The sequence below is a fragment of the Tachysurus fulvidraco genome, chromosome 24 (genome assembly GCF_022655615.1).
Source record: "Tachysurus fulvidraco isolate hzauxx_2018 chromosome 24, HZAU_PFXX_2.0, whole genome shotgun sequence".
NCBI lineage: Eukaryota > Metazoa > Chordata > Actinopteri > Siluriformes > Bagridae > Tachysurus > Tachysurus fulvidraco.
In genome coordinates this window covers 252,464-274,633 of record NC_062541.1, presented here as the reverse complement: position 1 = coordinate 274,633, position 22,170 = coordinate 252,464, and the positions used below count along the sequence as shown (strand labels likewise).

At 40.7% G+C, this 22,170-nt stretch overlaps 1 protein-coding gene across 2 annotated transcripts; it reads left to right on the top strand.

The window, feature by feature from the left end:
* The first annotated feature begins 7,995 nt into the window (after window positions 1-7,995).
* wipf2b (WAS/WASL interacting protein family, member 2b) lies at window positions 7,996-14,119 on the top strand. 2 transcript variants are annotated; one of them, XM_027155588.2, is made up of 8 exons: window positions 7,996-8,097; window positions 9,258-9,347; window positions 9,592-9,724; window positions 9,802-9,924; window positions 10,217-10,750; window positions 10,828-11,016; window positions 12,078-12,179; window positions 12,288-14,119. In XM_027155588.2, the coding sequence occupies exons 2-8, from the start codon at window positions 9,306-9,308 to the stop codon at window positions 12,326-12,328; spliced, it is 1,164 nt and encodes a 387-aa protein (XP_027011389.1). In that variant the 5' UTR covers window positions 7,996-8,097; window positions 9,258-9,305; the 3' UTR covers window positions 12,329-14,119. The 2 variants fall into 2 exon arrangements, with proteins under 2 accessions (XP_027011389.1, XP_047664017.1); XM_047808061.1 differs by lacking the exon at window positions 7,996-8,097 and having other exon boundaries at window positions 9,582-9,724.
* The last annotated feature ends 8,051 nt before the right edge of the window (window positions 14,120-22,170 follow it).

The window sequence follows — 22,170 nt, the reverse complement described above, 5'->3', positions numbered from 1 at the left end:
CCAATGCTTGTGCAATGGCCTTTTTCTAGATTTCCACCATGGCTGGAGCTGCTTTTCCCACAGACTCTGTGGTTTTCATGTTGGTTCAAGGTCTCCAGAAGAGCTGCTGGATCTCTGTGATAGTGCCTCTCTTTAAACACCACATATCCTACTACTTGACGTGACTGAGATCTTGGGTCATCTGCCAGCTCCATGTTTTCACTCTGCTGTGTTGGTGGTGGATAGACCTCATTTCACTATATACTGGCATCATCATTAATGAGTTGTCCTTATTGGAAAGAACTATAAGTTCCTGCATACATGCAGTAATGTCAAATCAAAAACTGTATATTTATACTGTATATACGCTTTTGCTCAAAGGTTTGCATATCCTGAAAGAAATTGGTAAACATTAGAATTTATTTGGAAATATGAAATTGCAAAATATTTGTATTTATTTCAGGATCGTGGTCAGGTGAAGTCATTAGTTATCACATACAGTAGTTGTTTGATGCCTTTTTAAATCCAGTTCATCAGTTTTAACAGTTCATCCTTTTAGATGGCGCCGGTGAAGTCGGCTGCCGTCGCAACTGCTCCGGTTTCACTTTGCATTTTTTGTTTATTTTATATATTTATTTATATAGTTGGGTGGCACAGTGGCTTAGTGGTTAGCATGTTCGCCTCACACCTCCAGGGTTGCCCTGTGATGGGTTGGCACTCCGTCCAGGGTGTATCCTGCCTTGATGCCCGATGACGCCTGAAATAGGCACAGGCTCCCCGTGACCCAAGAAGTTCGGATAAGTGGTAGAAGATGAGTGAATGAATTTATATAGTTACCGTTTTATTTATAGAAAATGGTCATCATTAGATATGACAGAGCCACTCATATCTATTGGTGTACAATACACTCACACTTTTCCGTTTTTAAACACGGACCCATGCTGGCCGAGCGAGATCCTGAGGAGGAACAAAGGACGTGACCCGCACTGGCATCCGCGAGGGAAATGAGTCGGTGTCAGGAACAGGCTAAGGGCAGAACACTGGAGTCAGGGAAGTCAAGGGGAGGTGCAGTGTGTCTGATGGTGAACAACCACTGATGTGACAGCACGAGCATCGTTCCTCTTTCACGCTCCTGCACACCAAATCTGGAACTACTGACCATCAAATGTCGGCCCTTCTATCTATCTACCTGCATCTTACAGCCTGCGCAGAGCGGTGAAGGAAGCAAAGCAGCACTATGGGAAGAAACCAGAGTCACAGTTCCAACATGGTGGCTCTAGAAGCCTGTGGCAGGGACTAAGGAACATCACGGACTATAGAACACCTACTTATTGAATGAGGAATTCAGACGCTTCTCTGGCAGACAAGCTAAACACCTTTTACGCTCGCTTCGAGGCTGCAGCTAAGCATGCTAGCAGTGATAGAGGCAAAAACAGCATGCACGGTGGGAGAGCTGGAGAAGTAAACACGTTCAAACACGGGCATGACGTGAGGAGGGCATTCGGGAGAGTGAATACCAGGAAGGCAGCAGGACCAGACGGCATCACAGGTCGGGTTCTGAAAGCTTCTCCTGCCGCTGTATCAATGGATCTCCAACTTCCCCACAGACAGACCACAAGCCGTACGGGTGGGCAAACACACCTCATCCACTCTCAGATTCAGCATTGGAGATCCCCAGGGTTGTGTTCTGAGCCCCCTGCTGTACTCACTGTACACGAATGACTGTGTGGCCACTTCCAACTCCACCACCATCATCAAGTTTGCTGACAACATTGTTGTGGTGGGCCTGATCTCCAAAACCGATGAGACGGCCTACCTACAGGAGAGTAAAAACCTGGAGAGATGGTGCCAGGAGAATCTTCTCCTGAATGTCAGCAAGACTAAGGAGTTCAATCAATCAATCAATCAATCAATCAATCAATCAATCAAAATATATTTGTATAGCACTTTCAACGCCATAACAATGGACCAAAGTGCTTTACATGGTAAAAATCATCATATAAGTCATAAAAAGCATAATCATAAAACACATCAAAATAACAATAAAATAAAAGTACAAAAATACCATACACAGTATCTTGGGAAAACGTACCAATCATACAGCAAAAGCCTTAGAAAAAAGGAAAGTCTTAAAGACTGTCTCTAAGTCTGTAATTGTCCTTTAAAACTTATACACAGTGATCAGGCCCTTATACTCTATCCTATATAACACCAGAGGCCAATGTAAAGAAATTAACACAGGTGTTATGTGATCTCTCTTACTGCCAGTTAAAAGCCTAGCAGCAGTATTGTGAACATACTGAAGGCAGCTATAAGAGATGCCCTCAGACCCAGGGTTAGGGCATTACAATAGTCCAACCTCGTAGAAATAAAAGCATGAAAAACAGATTCCAAATCTTTTCTGGAAAGAATAGATTTCAGCTTGGACAACTTCCTTAACTGATAAAAGGATGATTTCTCAATGATTGATGATGATTAATCATTTAATTGCAGAAAATGACTCACAAACCCTAACCTTCACTTCTTGTTAGGCGTATGCTGAAGCTGTCCCATGCAGCACGCATGTCCAAAGAAAAATATAATTGCAAATCATCTGCATAGATGTGGTAATTAATATTGTGGCGTTTGAAAATAGACCCCAGAGGCAACAAATACAGAGAAAACAAGGTTGGTCCAAGAATAGATCCCTGAGGGACCCCCCACAAAACATCCACAGTGTCAGAATGACAATCTCCAATCTTAACTGAACATTTTCTGTCCCTTAGGTAGGAACCAAACCACTTCAATGCCACATCATTAATACCAACATCATCTCTAAGACGTGCTAATAAAATGCTGTGGTCAACAGTGTCAAAAGCTGCGCTCAAGTCCAGCATCATCAAAGCAACACATTTCCCAGAATCTCTTCCCATTAAAATGTCATTTACGACTCTTATCATTGCTGTTTCAGTACTGTTTCTCCTGAAACCTGATTGGAAAATGTCCATTATATTATTGTCAGTTAAAAAATCTATAAGTCGAGTGTGGACAACTTTTACTAAAATCTTACGCATAAAGGGGAGTTTCGAAATCGGCCTAAACTTTTTGAGATCCTGACTGTCCAAGTTAGGCTTTTTAGCACTGGCTCAATAATGGCCCGCTTGAACTTAAGTGGTACTTTGACAAATTGTAGGCTACTGTTGATAATTAAAAGAAGTTCATAGTGGACTTCAGCACAAGTCATACAAACCACTAAACATCGACGAGACTCCAGTGGAGATAGTGGACAGTTTCCGATACCTTGTAGTTTAGCGGTTATCACATTCGCCTAACGCGGGAAAGGTCCCCGGTTCAAAACCGGGCAGAAACATGCTGATGCTTTTGAGCTTTGCTTCAGTAAGCAGCCTGTTGTTTCAGCTCGCATGACACAGGTATTGAGACTCTGAACGTGATAGATGCAGTTTCTCCACAGCAAGGTGCCTCCCTTAAAATTCACTATACTGCATGAACGAGTGTTTGTTGCATCTGAAACAACATAGAGAAAACTTTGAAAAAACAACCACCCACAACACAAGTGGAAATCAGAAAGAGCTCTTACATCAGGCTCTAATAAAAGCAACTCAACCGTGTCTGCTTCTCGACAGTGGCACTCAAGTCTTTTGAGCCTTTTGAGCATTGCTTCTGTAAGCAACCTGTTGTATCAGCTCGTGTGAGAGCAGTCAGAAATTGAGACTTTGAACGTGATTGGAGCAGTTTCTCCACAACGGGGACTAAACTGTATGCAAGTGTTTGTTGCAGCTGAAACAACATACAGAAATTTTTGAAACAAACAACCACTTACAACACAAGTGGAAATCAGAATGAGCTCTCACATCCAGCTGTAACATAAGCAATTAAATTTTGCCTGGTTCTCAACAATGGCACTTAAGCGTTTGAGCTTCAAACAAGTGTTGTTAAAGGTCGTGCGTTGGCCGGGAGTCAAACCCGTGTCAACTGCTTGGAAGGCAGCTATACTCACCACTATAAAGTGACAAAAAAGTCACATAGGTGTTCACATCACACAGGATCTGTCTTGTGGCAGGAAGATTGTAAAGGATCTCAGCATCCCAACAATGAACTCTTTTCTTTGTTGTGTTCAGGGAAACGCTTCCACTCCTTGAAAGCAAACAAAGAGGGAATGAGGAGAAGCTTCTTCCCACAGGCCATCCAGAGTTTAAACCTGGAAACACCCAGGATCTGGATCTAGTACTGGACGTCTTCCCTTCACTGTTTTTCTGCACACCACTTTTTGGTCTGACACTTTAACTCTGGGACTAACACTTTAACACTGGACTGACACTTTAACACTGGGACTGACACTTTAACTCTGGACTGACACTTTAACTCTGAACTGACACTTTAAATCTGGACTGACACTTTAACTCTGAACTGACACTTTAAATCTGGACTGACACTTTAACACTGGACTGACACTTTAACACTGGGACTGACACTTTAACTCTGTACTGACACTTTAACTCTGAACTGACACTTTAACTCTGGACTGACACTTTAACTCTGAACTGACACTTTAAATCTGGACTGACACTTTAACTCTGAACTGACACTTTAAATCTGGACTGACACTTTAACTCTGGACTGACACTTTAAATCTGGACTGACACTTTAAATCTGGACTGACACTTTAACTCTGGACTGACACTTTAACACTGGGACTGACACTTTAACTCTGTACTGACACTTTAACACTGGGACTGACACTTTAACTCTGTACTGACACTTTAACACTGGGACTGACACTTTAACTCTGTACTGACACTAACTCTGGACTGACACCTTAACTCTGGACTGACACTTTAACTCTGAACTGACACTTTAAACCTGTACTGACACTTTAACTCTGAACTGACACTTTAAATCTGGACTGACACTTTAACTCTGGACTGACACTTTAACTCTGAACTGACACTTTAAATCTGGACTGACACTTTAAATCTGGACTGACACTTTAAATCTGGACTGACACTTTAAATCTGGACTGACACTTTAACTCTGGACTGACACTTTAACACTGGGACTGACACTTTAACTCTGTACTGACACTTTAACACTGGGACTGACACTTTAACTCTGTACTGACACTTTAACACTGGGACTGACACTTTAACTCTGTACTGACACTAACTCTGGACTGACACCTTAACTCTGGACTGACACTTTAACTCTGAACTGACACTTTAACACTGTACTGACACTTTAACTCTGAACTGACAATTTAAATCTGGACTGACACTTTAACTCTGGACTGACACTTTAACTCTAGAGTGACACTTTAACTCTGGACTGACACTTTAACTCTGGACTGACACTTTAACTCTGGACTGACACTTTAACTCTGTACTGACACTTTAACTCTGAACTGACACTTTATTTCTGGACTGACACTTTAACTCTGTACTGACACTTTAACTCTGTACTGACACTTTAACTCTGAACTGACACTTTAAATCTGGACTGACACTTTAACTCTGGACTGACACTTTAACTCTAGAGTGACACTTTAACTCTGGACTGACACTTTAACTCTGGACTGACACTTTAACTCTGGACTTGCACAGCACATTGCCACTTTATACACTTTATACACTTTATACACACCATACTGCACATGGACACTTTAAGGACAATAATTAAAAACCATATGCATTTATGTATATTTATGTTTATGTATATACATTATTTTTCACTCATATTTTCATATTTTATATAGTTTCTTTTTATATAGTTTATACTTTTTTTTATTTATCTACCTCCTTTTCATTATATTTTTTATCCCAAATTGCATTCCTTATGTTTGAATAACGGACAGATGCAAAAAGCATTTAACTGCATGTTGTACTCTGGATGTGTGTGTATGTGTGTATGTGTGTGTATGTGACAAATAAAATTTGATTTGAGTTGATTTTGAATTATTATCTATTAATTTGTTTGGTATTAAATGAATGGTCTGAATTTTATGCCTGATGTTATCAATTGGTTCATTGAAATAATTTAACTTTTAAGTGGAGCTATAATATCTATGGTGTAGTGAATCACTGATTCTAAATAATCAGTCACCTGAAGTTCTGTAGAAGATGGTGATCCAATTCTGACTGAGACATTGTGACAAATGCTGTATATTTTCTATATTAAATCTGATGGTTAGAACAAGATCAAGAGTGTGACCTCCAGTATGAGTGGGTCCTGTTACATTCTGGTTCACTCCTACTAATCTTAGATGGAAACAACTTCTGTTCTCAGAGGATCTTATCAAGATGAATATTAAAGTCTCCAACAATTATTGCTTTGTCTAGGTTTGAAATTAAATTTGCAAATTCACAGCAGAATTCAGAATATGGTCCAGGAGGTCTGTAAATATAATTAATTAATTAATTAATCAATCAATCAATCAATCAATCAATCAATCAAGCAATCAATCAATCAATCAATCAATCAACCAATCAATCAATTAATTAATTAATTAATTAATCAATCAATTAATTAATTAATTAATTAGGAAATAACGTGAGAACATAAAATATTAACCAATAGAAATTGAAAAACAGTAAATATTTACTCTGTCACAAAACTCATGGCAAAAGGTTTAAACACCTTTCAGTTGATTATAATGAGTATAAAAAGTATAATGAAACACATTATACTTTCTTTTAACTGGCTGGATAACCTTAACAGTGACCAATCCCAATATACAAGCAAGAAAAACTAAAATAAGAACACTATACTGTGACAGCTGTGAGCAATGATGCCCTCTATCCATATGCAGACAAATCCAATACATAACTCACAGGTGTGGCACAGAGACAAACAATCCCAAGTAGTGTTCAGAAACGGCAGACAAATAAAAAACAAGAGAACGAAGACAGGTCATACTTATGGCAGGCAACAAGAGATAACAGAACAGCTTGGTACATAGATGAACTAAAAATATGCCACATTAACTTCAGCTGTAAGGGGGGGGCATGGTGGCTTAGTGGTTAGTACGTTCACCTCACACCTCCAGAGTTGGGGGTTTGATTCTCGCCTCCGCCTTGTGTGTGTGGAGTTTGCATGTTCTCCCCATGCCTTGGAGTTTGCATGTTCTCGGTGGTTTCCTCCGGGTACTCCGGTTTCCTCCCCCGGTCCAAAGACATGCATGGTAGGTTGATTGGCATCTCTGGAAAATTGTCCGTAGTGTGTGAGTGTGTGTGTGAATGAGAGTGTGTGTGTGCCCTGTGATGGGTTGGCACTCCATCCAGCGTGTATACTGCCTCGATGCCCGATGACGCCTGAGATAGGCACAGGCTCCCCGTGACCTGAGAAGTTCGGATAAGCGGTAGAAGATGAATGAATGAATGAATGACTTCAGCTGTAAGTGTGGGTTAAATACGCCAATATGCTGGAAGTGGCCTACAGATGTGGTTAAGGACTCTAGAGAGAGCTCCCTCTAGTGGCTCAGGGTTGTTAAGATGTTAAAATGTGACAACAACTGTTACATTTTATCTGTCACTCAAATGTCTCTGGAAAGTCCCATTAAAGCATGTGGGGTGAGCTGCAAATGTCCCATTAAAGCATGTGGGGTGAGCTGCAAATGTCCCATTAAAGCATGTGGGGTGAGCTGCAAATGTCCCATTAAAGCATGTGGGGTGCAAATGTCCCCAAATATTCCCAGAGGTCCTCTGGATAAACCATGAACACTGAACCTTTTGGAGACCCTTTAAAAAAAGGTCCACAGAAAGTTTCAGTTCAACAGAAAGTTTCAGCTTTTTGACAGGGACAGATCCTTACTCATTTAGAGCTTCTTTTACTACAAATGTACATTGAAGTGTTCATTTAAACAAGAAAAATCCTTTTGATTCTCAGCATAATCATTCGTCTTAATCAAACCCACACTTTAAAAACTGAACCTTTAGATTTTTATACTTATAGAAACGAAGCAATTTAAAAACTCATTATGGTATATGGGCTGAAATGTGACGTCCTCTCCAGGACGCCAGGGGGCGTAATTTCAAACCCACTGCTATCCGGTGCAGATGAGAACTGCGCATGCGTGTTTCAGTCTGCGCGAGAAGCCAGAAGAGGCCGAGTTGTTTATACGAAGCTGTAAGTTTAAAATTTACTGTATTTTTTTATTCTTTATAATCCTTTAAACTGAGAGCTGATATGTGATTTAGTCATTAATAATCATTTTATAAAGGAAATAAATATTGTGTTTATATATTTAATGTTGTTTGTTATCGGGTTGTCAATGATGCTATTGATCTAGCTTAGCCTCATTAGCATCATTAGCATCATAGGGAATCGAATAATAATAATAATAATAATAATAATAATAATAATAATAATAATGCACTTAGCTCTGAACATTTCCTGTCGTACAGAAGGTTTATAAGATGCTGCAGGAAATCTTTATAAACATTATTTTTAGTTGAATGTATTTATAATATATATAACTTTATACACACGAAAGCAGCTGCGTTCCAACTGTAACGGTTAAAAATACATTTATATTGATTTATGTCGTCAGTATTTATTATTTTTATTAGTAGTAGTTTAATATGATACTTATTGTTATACTTTCATATTTTATTTAATAAATCAATGATACTACTTTTATTTAATTAAATAAAAACATATATTTCACAATTTATAATAAAACTCAGAAAACACATTAATTTAACTGAACAGATGTAGGATGGAGTGGAACACGGACTGAACCCAGGACCTCCTCACCATCAGTGTCTGATCTCACTAATGCTCACTAATCCCCACAGACACAGTCAGACCTTTAATGGAGAACATTCCAGAAACATGGTGTTTATAATAAGGTTTTTACATAGTGTACCTTTATTCATACAGCGGATCACATCCAGTCTGACTCAGTGAGGTGTTACTGTATGCTACCCCAGTATGGGGTCAGTATCCCACTCTAATCTAATCCCATGGTTGTTGGAGGGTTTTTTACCGGTAGAGACGAGGCTAATGTGTTCTTCCTCCATGTGAATCTAAAAGCATCTCTCCAAACTGCTGTTCAAGCAGCATCAGCAGGGTGGAGTAACGTGTTCAGAGGAAAGTGCAGTCTACCCTGTTCTACCTGCACAAACTCACAGATGTTCACGATTACCTAGTGTCAGTATGCCCCTCCCACCCAGACTGCAGGGGCAGTTTTGTTCTCTTGCCCTTCCTCTCACAGAAGGCTATTCTAACCATTACATCACTGTGTGTGTGTGTGTGTGTGTGTGTGTGATGTTTTTGCCCCACAGATGAGCTCATTATATATCTGAGTGTGTCTCACACACACACACTGCAGGATGCCAATTCCTCCCCCTCCTCCACCCCCCATATGCAGCCAGGTGAGCAACTCTAGCTAACTAGCCAATAAGCAGCTACTGAGTTAGCTGTGTAAGTTACCTCCACATTCTGTGAGGTTGCACTGTGTTTCATTTTTAACCCAATCTTTACCTTGAGTGATCCACTTACTGAGTTTGTAGCTGTTTGTCACTTTACTTTTTTAAATCTGCTTTTCTGTTTTTATTTAATGGTCATGCATTAATGTGTCTGTATTCACTGTATTTTTAACCTGTGAGTATGTCTTAGGCGAACACCACTCCACCTAAACTGTCTCAGGATGAATCGAAAGGCAGAGGAGCATTACTCTCTGATATCTGCAAAGGGACAAAACTGAAGCGAGTGGGCATGGTTAATGACCGCAGTGCTCCCATGATCGAGAGTAAGATCATTAAAGTGTTTAATGAGTTAAATAACACAACATGAACAACCAGTGATCTGTCTTATATCCTGTCCCAGAGCCCAAAGACGGTGTGCCGAATGCTGGGGGGGGAGCCAGTGGTGGAGCCTTGTCTACAGGAGTGCAGCAGCCAATGGGAGGCTTGTTTCAAGGTGGAGTGCCTAAACTACGACCTGTGGGAGGTGAGAGAACAGCACAGGCAGTTCATTATTAAAGAATTTGTTCAGCTGTTGCAACGTTGGATGTTTTTATATTTATTTGTTCACAGTTACTTTATTCTGTATTAACTGGCTTATTACCATTTATCGCTATTTTACATAAGATGCTATTCCTGTACTATTCGATTGATGTCACATCTCGAACATCTGCCTGTGAATCACTACTCACTGCAATGGACACTACATAGTGAATAAAACACACTGACATCTCTGCTATCTTTGGTCTATGATCTGATTAACACTTTGTGTGTGTTAGATGCTTCTGTGGGCAGATCTTCACTCCAACCCCCCTCATCGCGCTCTGCTGCGCCTCGACCTCCTGGTTCCCCTGACAACAGCGATACTTCATCCCACCAGTCATCTCCCTCTCCCCCACCTCCTGCAAGTCGTCGTGGCAATGCTCCACCTACTCCTCCTCAGAAATGTGCCACACCTACTTATAATCGTGACAAGCCCCTCCCTCCTACTCCAGCTCCGCCGCCTCCTCCAGTGAAACCACCTCCTTCTCCAGCAAGCAGTCGGTCTTCGTCTTCATCTTCTCTAGCACCACCTCCTCCCCCACCTCCGTATCGCCAGCAGCTGTCTGTATCTAATGGATCGTCTTGTCCGGTGAACGAACTTGCCCCTGAACTCCCACAGAGGCACAACTCATTAAGCAAAAAGCCCCCGGCTGGAGGACACGCCTCTACTCGCGCTCATGCCCCGCCCCCTCCACCACCAAGCCCCTGCCCCTCCCCCGCTTTCTCCCGTCCTCCTCCTCCAGTACGTGATCCCCCTGGCCGTGGAGCAGGTGAGCCTGTTTATTTGTTTTTGTTTGTTTGTTTGTTTGTTTATTATTTACTACTAACTTTGAAAAAAATGTTGCAGCTCCACCAGTACCTGCACAGATGTTACGGAATAGCCGTGAAGCTCCGCCTCCTCCTCCATATCGGACACATTCCGATGCTCCCAGTAGGGGTAAACCTCCCCCTCCACCCTCACGCTCGCCTGCTGGAGCTCCGCCTCCTCCGCCACCTACTCGAAATGGCCACACCCACAATTCCCGCTCTTTTGCAGGTAAACACTTCGGATTGTTTTGTCACTTTACCTTTGCCCGTATCTCAGGCCTTTACAGTTAATTACATTTAATATATTAAGTTTTTAATCTCCAGCGCTAACAGAAATACCGAAATAAAACACGCATTGCTGTTCCTAACCTGCAGCTCTTGATATTATGACCTTTATAAAGGTATTGGGATTTTTGTCAATTCTACTGTTTTTAAATTCTGAAGACTTTTGTGTTCTTCAGTTGCTGTGTGCTTTTGCCTTCAGGCTCCTCATCAGCTCCAGAACTATTAGAGAGGCAGCAATAACTACAATAATTATATTGGCAACAAACATGAGTGCAGTGTGTTACTATTAGTCATACAAGGTTAGCTGGAACCCCAATTTAATTTTTGTGTAGCACTTTTAACAGTCCCAATTGTCTCAAAGCAGCTTTAAAGAAGTATAGAGACAGAAAGGAGAGAAAAATAAATAAATATGTAATAATAATAAATAAATGAATGAATAAATAAATGAATATATACAATTAAAGATTTAAAAAATATTAATTTAAAATTTATGACTATAGACTGTAGACAGTCACTGATGATGTGTATTCCTCTGTGGTGTTGGGTGTTTGAAAAGCAGCCATGAAGTGCTCAGGTGACTCCACCAGGCCACGATCTGACTTCTCTGGCTTTGGCATGTAGATTCCACCTGTTACCCTGACAACAATCTTATTGTTATTGTGAGAAGCTTGTTGAAGGCTACAGAAAATGTTTGGTTCATGTTTTAACATTTTAAAAGGCAATTCCAACAAATCCTAACAAATCCTACATAGACTAAAGTAAATGTCCCATACTGAAACACTGACACATCTAATATAGTAAAGAAACTCTTTAAGAAGCTAATATTTTATTGTAAAGTATATTTGAATAAGAAACCCGACTCTATTTTTGGGGACTGAACATCCCTCGACCTGGTGTCAGTATTAGAGCTCAGGATTTCTAATGGTCTGTAATGTGATGAAATAAACCTGCTTTGGCTTTTATGGATTTTATGTTGTATATTTATAAAGTTCTCTGTTCTTTCAGATGATTTTGAATCAAAATATTCTTTCCATCCCCTGGATGACTTCCCACTACCAGATGAGTACAGACACTTCACTAAGATTTACCCCAGCAAAGCCACTAGAGGTGAGAAGGTGTCTAATTTTGACCATGTGAACGTCTTCATCAGACAAGAACATGCCTGAATTTATCTGATTAGTCGGTGCCTACACTGTCATTGTCTCTCTCTTACAGTAATGAGAGGAGCTCCTCCGCTTCCTCCAGTGGGCCGGTGAACACTGTGAGCAGTCTCTTGCACACTCACACACACACACACACACACACACACACTCACGCACACACACACATGCACACAGACACACACTACACAAATCCTGCACCTTATTGACCATGTCTCACTCTACATTCCCTGTGGTGTGACCCAACTCCACCTGATCCTTTGCGTCACTCACAGGGGATGTTTTATTACCATGTAAATTTGATGTACACGTTAAACTGTGATACCTAAATATAGGGAAATAAAGTAATACAAATCTGGTACACAAGCTTATTAGTAAACGTTATGTCTGGGTTTCCATTCGCTGTATTTTCCTGCTGGACACACGGTCAATCGATTAAAGCACATAAATATATTTTTTTAAAGTAAACAAAGATCCTTTCTGCATGTCTCTAGAATAGAAACACTGTTAATTATAGCTGTTTAAGTGTGATGTCACTGCTGATTCTCCCAAATATCATTACCTGCTGCTATGCTCTGTTTCATATCCATTCCTGTATCATTCTCCACACAATCACAGCTACAGTGGTTCGGTTCCTGAGACGAGAATTAACGTGAAATGTGTAGAGTTTGCTTAATCATTCCCAAATCTCTTTAAGACCGTTAGAAATGTACGCGTCATTAAACTAGTACCAAATGCTGTAAATATAAATATTAAATTGTCCTCAGATGCTTAATTCAAAAATTAAAATGTCCTCTTACTTTTGGAGCTAAAGGCAGCTGATCCCTAGATCTAGTGGCATATATTTCACTGTAAAGTTAAACAATAGCTTTTCACTAAACATGCTGTCTGATTGTGTATGTGACAAAATCTGGCCACTTGGTGTCACTATTGCAGCATTAATCTCTTCTGTCAAGTGTGATATTAAGGTCATTACATTTATGCCATTTGGCAGACACTCTTATCTTATGTACAGCAGTTTAGGATTAAGGGCCTTGACCAGGGGCCCAAAAGTGGCAGTTTTGGTGGTCCTGGGATTTGAACTTACAACCTTCAGATCTGTAGTCCAACACTTTAACCAGTTATCTGCCCAATATCAGTGTTAATGTCACAGGTTTAATAGTCAGCACGTTGTCTTTAGAGGAAAATGTGTTTATGGTGAAATTTTGATGAATAATTAATCCAATTTTACTTCACATTGTCTTCAGTGCCAAGACGACCTGGAGGTTCTGTTTCAGTCTGGTTTAAAATACATGCATTATTTTGTTTGTCTTCCTGTCAGTCTGCACTGTGATTATTAGTGTAGTGAAAGTACATTAACTTCTGTACCACTAAATTACACAAACAAATTGGAACTGAAATAATTGTTTATTAATTTATTTATTGTAGATATTTTTTATGCTCAGTCACTCATCCACTGAATCACATCTACATTGTAATGTCTCACAAAAATGTTTGACCTTAGTCTTATCTCATTTGCTTTATTGACATTATAATTTTTTTTATCTTTATGGACTACATATTGTAATGATGTGTAGTGTTTTGTATTCTTGTCTTTGTTGTCATTTATGCCTACAAGGGACTTCCAGCTTGTGTTCATCTTCCATGTGTTATGCCTTAAAAAGATGGAATGCAGCTTTTTATTGTATTAACATGTATCCGTACCTGCTGAGAGAACCCACAGTTCCCTGTAGACCTGTTCCATTACAACCTTGTATTAAAGGCATGTCGTGTTTGGGACTGACTCGGACCAGCACTGCGATTGTCTGTGCTTTTCACTGTAAGTTTACTGTATGACATCACTTCCTGTCTAAGTTCCTGTAAACATTAAAAAAAGTCAGAAATTTACTAATTGTGATTTTTTTTTTACTAACTGTTGATTTTATTAATCTGTAGTACAAAGTTTGCATTAATGTTTTTCAGTCATTACACATCTTTATTTACACATTTACACGACTTACATTTGATCTCTATGGCCCCACCCCTTTGTATGACTCCACCCCATTAGGGACTTTCTACATATCCCATCCCTCCTCTTCTCGATAGTTCACCTGGTTCTGTGTCCTCTGCTCTTTCACCCTCACCTGTCCCCACCCTCTGAGTTCTGTGGAGATGTTGGATGGTTCTTAACCTCCCTCACAGTTCTTTTTAGTGGTTCTCCTGGCTCCACCCCCTCAGTTCTCCAGAGCCGGTCTGACAGTAATGTTCTCTTTATCTTCAGCTCTGTGTGCTATAATAGTGTAATGTCTGAAGAGCTTTGCAGTTACACACATCTCCTGTGCTGCATTACCAGAAAAAATATTAACGTTTATTTTAATTGTTTAAGATTCTATTTGACACAGATGTCAAACTCATGTGTGAAGGTCTCTAAGCATGACTATTTCTTTATGTGTAATGTAACTAAGTGCTTGTTGATAATAATGTGTCTTAAATATAAAATGTGCAATGGGACACAGTTCAGATCCATCAGAAAATGTGTTGTGTTTTTATGCATCTGGTGTTTTACATTAAATACAGCTTAGGAATCACCTCACACACATCAGCACCGTCTCCTTCCAAAAGGGAAAAACGAATGTTATGTTTATTTTATGTTAGCTTAGCGGCATGATGACATCATCATATACATGTCTAGTCATGAACTCATGTACATCAGCGTACAGTCGTATGCAAAAGTTTAGTTTTATAAATATTTGGGTGTTTTATCAGCAATTACATTTTTATCTAAAACTGAAGGACACTAAAGTAATATTTCAGTAGTGACATGAGGTTTATTGGATTAACAGAAAATGTGCATCAACTAAATTATGTGCATAAATTTAGGCACCCTTGCCATTGTGTTGATTTGAGTACCTGCAACTACTGAGCACTGATTAATGTGAACACACAATTGGTTTGGTGGTGCATTAAGCCTTAAACTTCATAGACAGGTTCATCTGATCATGACAAAAGGTATTTAAGGCCAATTGCAAGTTGTTGTTCTCTTTGTCTCTCCTCTGAAGAGTGACAACATGGAGGCATTAAAACAGCTCTCAAATGACTTGAAAACAAGGATTGTTCAACACTATTGTTTAGGGGAAGGCTACAAAAAGTTATCACAGAGATATAAGCTGTCGGTGTCACTGTGAGGAACATAGTGAGGAAATGGAAGACTACAGGAACAGTTCTTGTTAAGGCCAGAAGTGTCAGGCCACGTAAAATATTGGAGAGGTGAAGGATGGTGAGAACGGTCACAAACAGCCCACAAACCACCTCCAAAGACCCACAACATCAACCTGCTTCAGATGGTGTCACTGTTCATAGTTTAACAATTCAGTGCACTTTGCACAAGATGAAGCTGTACAGGAGAGCGATGCGAAAGAAGCCTTTTCTGCTCTCACACGCCACAAACTGAGTCGCTTGAGGTCTGCAAACGCACATTTGGAAGAGCCAGCTTCATTTTGGAATAAGGTGCTGTGGAGCGATGACACAAAGATTGTGTTATTTGGTCATAACGAGGGGTCTTGTGCAATCTCATGAGAGAACACAGAAAGAACACAGCATATCACAGCAAAAGAACACAGCATATCAAGAAAAACACTTTCTACCCACAGTAACGTTTGGTGGAGGTTCCATCATGCTGTGGGGCCGTGTGGCCAGTGCCGGTACTGGGAATCTGGGTAAAGTTGAGGGTTGCATGGATTCCACTCAATATCAATAGATTCTTGAGAATAATGTTGAGGAATCAGTTACAAAGTTGAAGCTGGATATTTCAACAAGACAACGACCCAAAACACTGCTCAAAATCTACTTGGGCATTTCTGCAGAGTCGCCATCCCAGTCCCCAGACCTGAAGATCACTGAACATCTGTGGGGGATGTGAAGCGGTCTGTCCAGCTCGACAACCATCAACCCTAACTGACCTGGTGATGTTCTGTAAGGAGGAACGGTCCAAAATACCTGCATCCAGAACCCAGACACTCATTACAGGCTATAGGAAGCATCTAGAGGCTGTTATTTCTGCTAAAGGAGGTTCTACTAAATATTGATGTGATTTTTCTGTTGGGGTCACCAAATTTATGCACCAGTCTAATTGTATTTTGATGCATATTGCACATTTTCTGTTAATCCAATAAACCTCATTTCACTACTGAAATATTACTTTAGTGTCCTTCAGTTATTTACTGTAATAGATCAAAATGAAATTGCTGATAAAACACCCAAATATTTATACATGAAAATCGTGGAAATTGTCAGGGGTGCCTAAACATTTGCATAAGACTTTGACTTTAGAGATGATGGTAGTGATAAAGATGTAAAATTGTTATGGAACATGTAAATAAACAGACTCATCTGTATGTGCTAGTAAAGGATTTTTCTGAATAAGGTTTCCCGTATTTACTCTAATTTATTATTATTATTTTTTTTGCAACCGGTGAAAGTATTTTCACCTGGGCACGTTACATACAGAAGAGTAATTAGCAGTTTCAGGACTAATAGTAACTAGTTGACTGTAATTTTTGCAGTAAAACATCAGTTAATATACAGTATCTCACAGATGTAAGTACACCCCTCACATTTTTGTAAATATTTTATTATACCTTATCATGTGACAACACTTAAGTAATGACAATGTGCTCCAATGTAAAGTAGTGAGTGTACAGTTTGTATAACAGTGAACATTTGCTGTCCCCTGAAAATAACTCAACACACAGCCATTAATGTCTAAATCAAAAGTGAGTACACCCCTAAGTGAAAATGTCCAAATTGGGAACAAAGGGTCAATATTTTGTGTGGCCACACACTGCATTAACCCTCTTGGGCATGAGGTTCACCAGAGGGTCACAGGTTGCCACTGCAATCCTTTTCCACTGATGGTGGGTGTTAAAGACCTTGTGCTCCTCCACCTTCGGTTTGAGAATGCCCCACAGATGCTCAATAGGGTTTAGGTCTGGATATATGCTTGGCCAGTCCATCACCTTTACCCTCAGCTTCTTTAGCAAGGCAGTAGTCGTTTTGGAGGTGTGTTTGGGGTTGTTATCATGTTGGAATACTGCCCTGAGGCCCAGTCTCCAAAGGGAGAGAGCTCTGCTTCAGTATGTCACAGTACATGTTGGCATTCATGGTTCCCTCAATGAACTGTAGCTCCCCAGTGCCTGTAGCACTCATGCAGCCCCAGACCATTACACTCCCACCACCAGAGGTGGGAAGTAACGGAGTAAAAATACTTCGTTACTGTACTTAAGTAAATTTTTCTGGTATCAGTACTTTACTTTACTTACTATTTATTTTTCGGACAACGTTTGACTTTTACTCATTACATTTTTACACAAATATCTGTACTTTTTACTTCTTACATTTTCAAACGGACTCGTTACTTTTAGTATTATTCCTTCTCATTGAGCTGTTTCCAGCCTATCATCCTATCATTGTGCGGCTTTTTCCCCATGTGACTGGTGTACTGTATTATTTACTGGCTATCAGACATAGACTAAGGATAGCGGAGCTAACAATGAGCAGCGCCTACAAAAGGAATGGCTAATGTTCATTCAGAGGGAGTCACCGATGTTAAAGTAACTAACAACGAGGACATTCCTGAACACACATGGTCATATATGAGGGAGATGTTTGTAATAATCGGCGTCAAAAAGGATTCCTGGCGAATGCGTTGTGAATTGTGTCACCCAGGGGGGGTTCTAGCCCTTTATTAGGGGGGCTTCAGCCCCCTGTCTGTAATCTCAGCCACCCTAAAACTATAAGGAGCATTTTTAATTTCATAAATAAACAATAAAAATGACGTTAAAATGCAGGACGTGTCGTCGATGGGAAAGAAAATTATTTATCAGTTTGATCCAAGAGCGATTTTATTTACTTTGCTTTTACACGCGTGTGTTGTAGTGTTTCACACGTGCGTCTTCAGCTGTCTGCTTTATTAGGACGGAGAAGCACGGGTACGCGCAGCGTGCACGCGCAGTCAGAGCTGGAGGCGTTTATCTATAACGTTAATCGGCGGAAAGACGCAAAGACGCAACCAAAAGCAGTGAAATGTCACTATTCTTATTACCAGAGTTGTCATATAATATATAATATAGAACTCTTCTTGTTTTAAATTCTCACTAAGGGCTAAAACCCCTAAAGATGAAACCCTAGAACTGCCCCTGGTGTCAACCCAAAAAACACCAAGTGCTTCATTTAATTAACATTAATTTTGTCATTTGTAAAACATCACAATAATTTTGAGTTGTTTTGAAGCACAGAGCTGGAATCTCCCTACAGTTTGGGATATGGCCTTGGTGATACACTTGGTATACATTATATTTTCAAAAGTATTGGGTCACCTGACCTTTCCTGCTATATGTGGTTGTTTTCTGATCTCATCCCTACTGAACACCTTTGGGATGAATGTGAACGCTGAGTCCACCCTACCTCACCTACATCAGTGCCTGCCTTTCGTAACACTCTTGTGGCTGATGAACACAAATATCCATCAGCACACTCCAAAATTCTATATTCATATTCATATATACTGTGTGTATATATATATATATATATATATATATATATATATATATATATATATATATATATATATATATATATATGTGTGTGTGTGTGTGTGTGTGTGTGTGTGTGTGTGTGTGTGTGTGTGTGTGTATATAAATAAAACATGACGTCCAGTTACCAGCATGACACTAAACAGGTAGTAGTAACGGCGACTTTTTCCTTAAGTACATGTCAGAGCCCAAACTTCTTTACTTTAACTTGAGTAAAAGAGTGTAGTCACTACTTCTACTTTTACTGGAGTCTTTTAAAAAATGAGTATCTGTACTTCTACTTGAGTAAAGGATGTGTGTACTTTTGCCACCTCTGCCCACCACCATGCTTGACTGTAGTCAAGACACACTTGTCTTTGTACTCCTTACTTGGTTGCCGCCACACATGCTTGAAACCATCTGAACCAAATAGAAACAACAGAATAATAAAATAAATTACAGTAAAAAAACAGTAATATATAAAGTAATAAAAAGAAAATAATGGACAAGTTCAAATATAAAACGCATTTCTAAACATGTGAGTTTGAGTCTGGATTTAAAGGCTGTTAGAGACTATAGCTCTGAAGTCAGCAGGGAGACTGAATGCTCTAAGCCCCATGCTGGAAAGTCGAGCTGATGGTGTGGTGAGCAAGTTAGAAGATGATGTTCCCTTTCGAGGAAACTCGGCACTAGGTCAGGGCTGACGCTGGCATGTCACCGTCGCATGACTCTTTCGGGACTCCTTCGCAGGACAAAAACCATATGGAAATTCATCAAACAGGCTGTTGGTAGCTAAGTGATCATGGATCTGACCTGCAACTATTTTTTCTAGTATTTTGGATAAAAATGGTAAGTTTGAGATAGGACGAAAATTTTTAAGGTTATTGGAGTCTGCACCAGATTTTTTAAGTATAGGTGTTATTGCAGCAATTTAAAGGGATGACAGAACATGACCAGAATTCAAAAAAGAATGTATGATGATGTTAGTTGTTAAAGTGTATAAAAAAGGCAAGCAGGCTTTTGCTAAGTAAGTTGGGAGAGGATCCATGTCCATGTTTGCAGGCTTTTGTGCATCATCTTTAGAAGGGGCTTCTTTCTGAGTCGACAGCCATGCAGACCAATTTGATGCAGTGTGCAGCGTCTGTTCTGAGCACTGACAGGCTGACCACCCACCCCTACAACCTCTGCAGCAATGCTGGCAGCATTCATATGTCTATTTCCCAAACACAACCTCTGGATATGAAGCTGACCTTGTGCACTTCTTTGGTGGACCATGTCGAGACCTGTTCTGAGTGGAGCCTGTTCTGTTAAACCCTTGTATGGTCTTGGCCACCATGATGCAGCTCAGTTTCAGGGTCTTAATAATCTTCTTATAGCCTACATCATCTTTATGTATAGCAACAATTCTTTTTTCAGATCCTCAGATAGTAAAGATAACACACCTGCTCCCCATTCACACCCTTAGGCCTTGTAACACTAACAAGTCTGTAACACTAACAACCTTAGGCCTTGTAAAACTAACATGACACAGGGGAGAGAAAATGGATAATTGGGCCTAATTTGGACATTTTCACTTAGGAGTTTACTCACTTTTGTGTCCAGCAGTTTAGTCATTAATGGCTGTTTGTTGAGTTATTTTGAGGGGACAGTAAATATACACTGTTATACAAGCTGTACACTCACTACTTTACATTGGAGCACAGTGTCATTACTTCAGCATTGTCTCATAAAAAGATATAATAAAATATTTACAAAAATGCATGGCTTCTACCGGTTGATTTAGGTGACTTTCAGGTGGTGACCTGTTTTTATTTTTAGCCATGCAGTGTGTATTACTCTCTGCATATGACAAGATGTCTCTCATACACTCCACATGTCTGGACGATAAGGTAACATGGCTTAATAGAAATCTTTTCTCTTTTCTTGTGATTTGCCAATTTCTATTGGCGATTCATCCGGGGCTACAGCTCTGTCGCTGCACCCTTTGCACCAGCTGACTTCTCCACTTCAACTCTACTCATGGGGGCCCCAAGCTGAGCAAGCCTTCCAGAAGCTGAAGCAGCTTTTCACCTCTGCCCCCATCCTCACCTTGCCGGATTCCAAGCGACAATTTGTGGTTGAAGTTGATGCATCTTATACCGGTATTGGGGCCGTTTTGTCTCAAAGGAACACCAAGGACAAACTTCAACCCGTGTGCCTTCTTTTCCTGTCATCTCTCCTCATCCGAACAGAACTACACTATTGGTGAACGTGAGCTACTGGCAGTCAAACTCGCCCTGGAGGAATGGTGGCACTATTTGGAGGGTGCGGAACAACCGTTTCTGGTCTGGACGGACCATAAGAATCTCGAGTATCTCCGGACAGCCAAAAGACTGAAACCCCGACAGGCTCGTTGGGCACTCTTCTTTGGCAGATTCAACTTTGCGCTGTCTTATCGGCCAGGAACGAAGAACGGGAAGCCAGATGCTCTTTCTCGTCAGTTCTCCCCCGACCCCGTCGAAGCCACCGCTGAGCCTATTCTTCCTCACTCCGTCACTGTTCGGGCGCTCCGACTCGGGATCGAGCGAAGAGTTCAGCAAGCCGTGTCTAACCTGCCGATTCCTACTGACTGTCCAGAAGGCAAACTCTATGTTCCTGATCAGCTCCGTTCCCAAGTTCTCCAGAGGTGTCACAACTCCAGGCTTTTCTGTCACCCCAGTTTCCCTCGGACCCTATCAGTTCTCCAGCGGCGTTTCTGGTGGTCCTTGCTCAGACGTGATGCATGGGAATTTGTCGTGGCCTGCTCGGTATGTGCACAACACAAGAGCTCCCGATCTCGCCCAGCCGGCCTCCTGCGACCTCTGCCGATCCCTTGCAGACCTTGGTCTCATATTTCGTTTGATTTTGTCACCGGTCTTCCTCTTTCTGTTGGCTACTCCACTATCCTCTCAGTGGTCGATCACTTCTCCATTTTGTTCCCCTGACCAAACTTCCTCCAAAGAAACGGCGTTGCTCCTCCTCCAACACGTTTTCCGGCTCCACGGCATTCCCCGGGACATAGTCTCTGACAGAGGACCACAGTTTACATCCGATTTTTGGAAGGAGTTTTGCCAGCTTTTAGGTCTTTTTTAGGCCTCCTTGGGGTTTCACCCACAATCCAATGGGCAGACGGAACGGCTCACCCAGGAGCTGGAGACGGGCCTTCGCCTCCTCTGTGCCGAGGATCATTCGTCTTGGACCTCCAACTTGGTATGGGTCGAGTATGCCCATAATTCTCTGCCCTCTGCCCTTTGTCACACAATTTGTACATACAAAATGTCTATATTTGTATATGTATATTTCATGTGTATATTTAAACTGCACATTTCACATCTGTAAATGTGTACATACAATTATACTGTATATGTCATT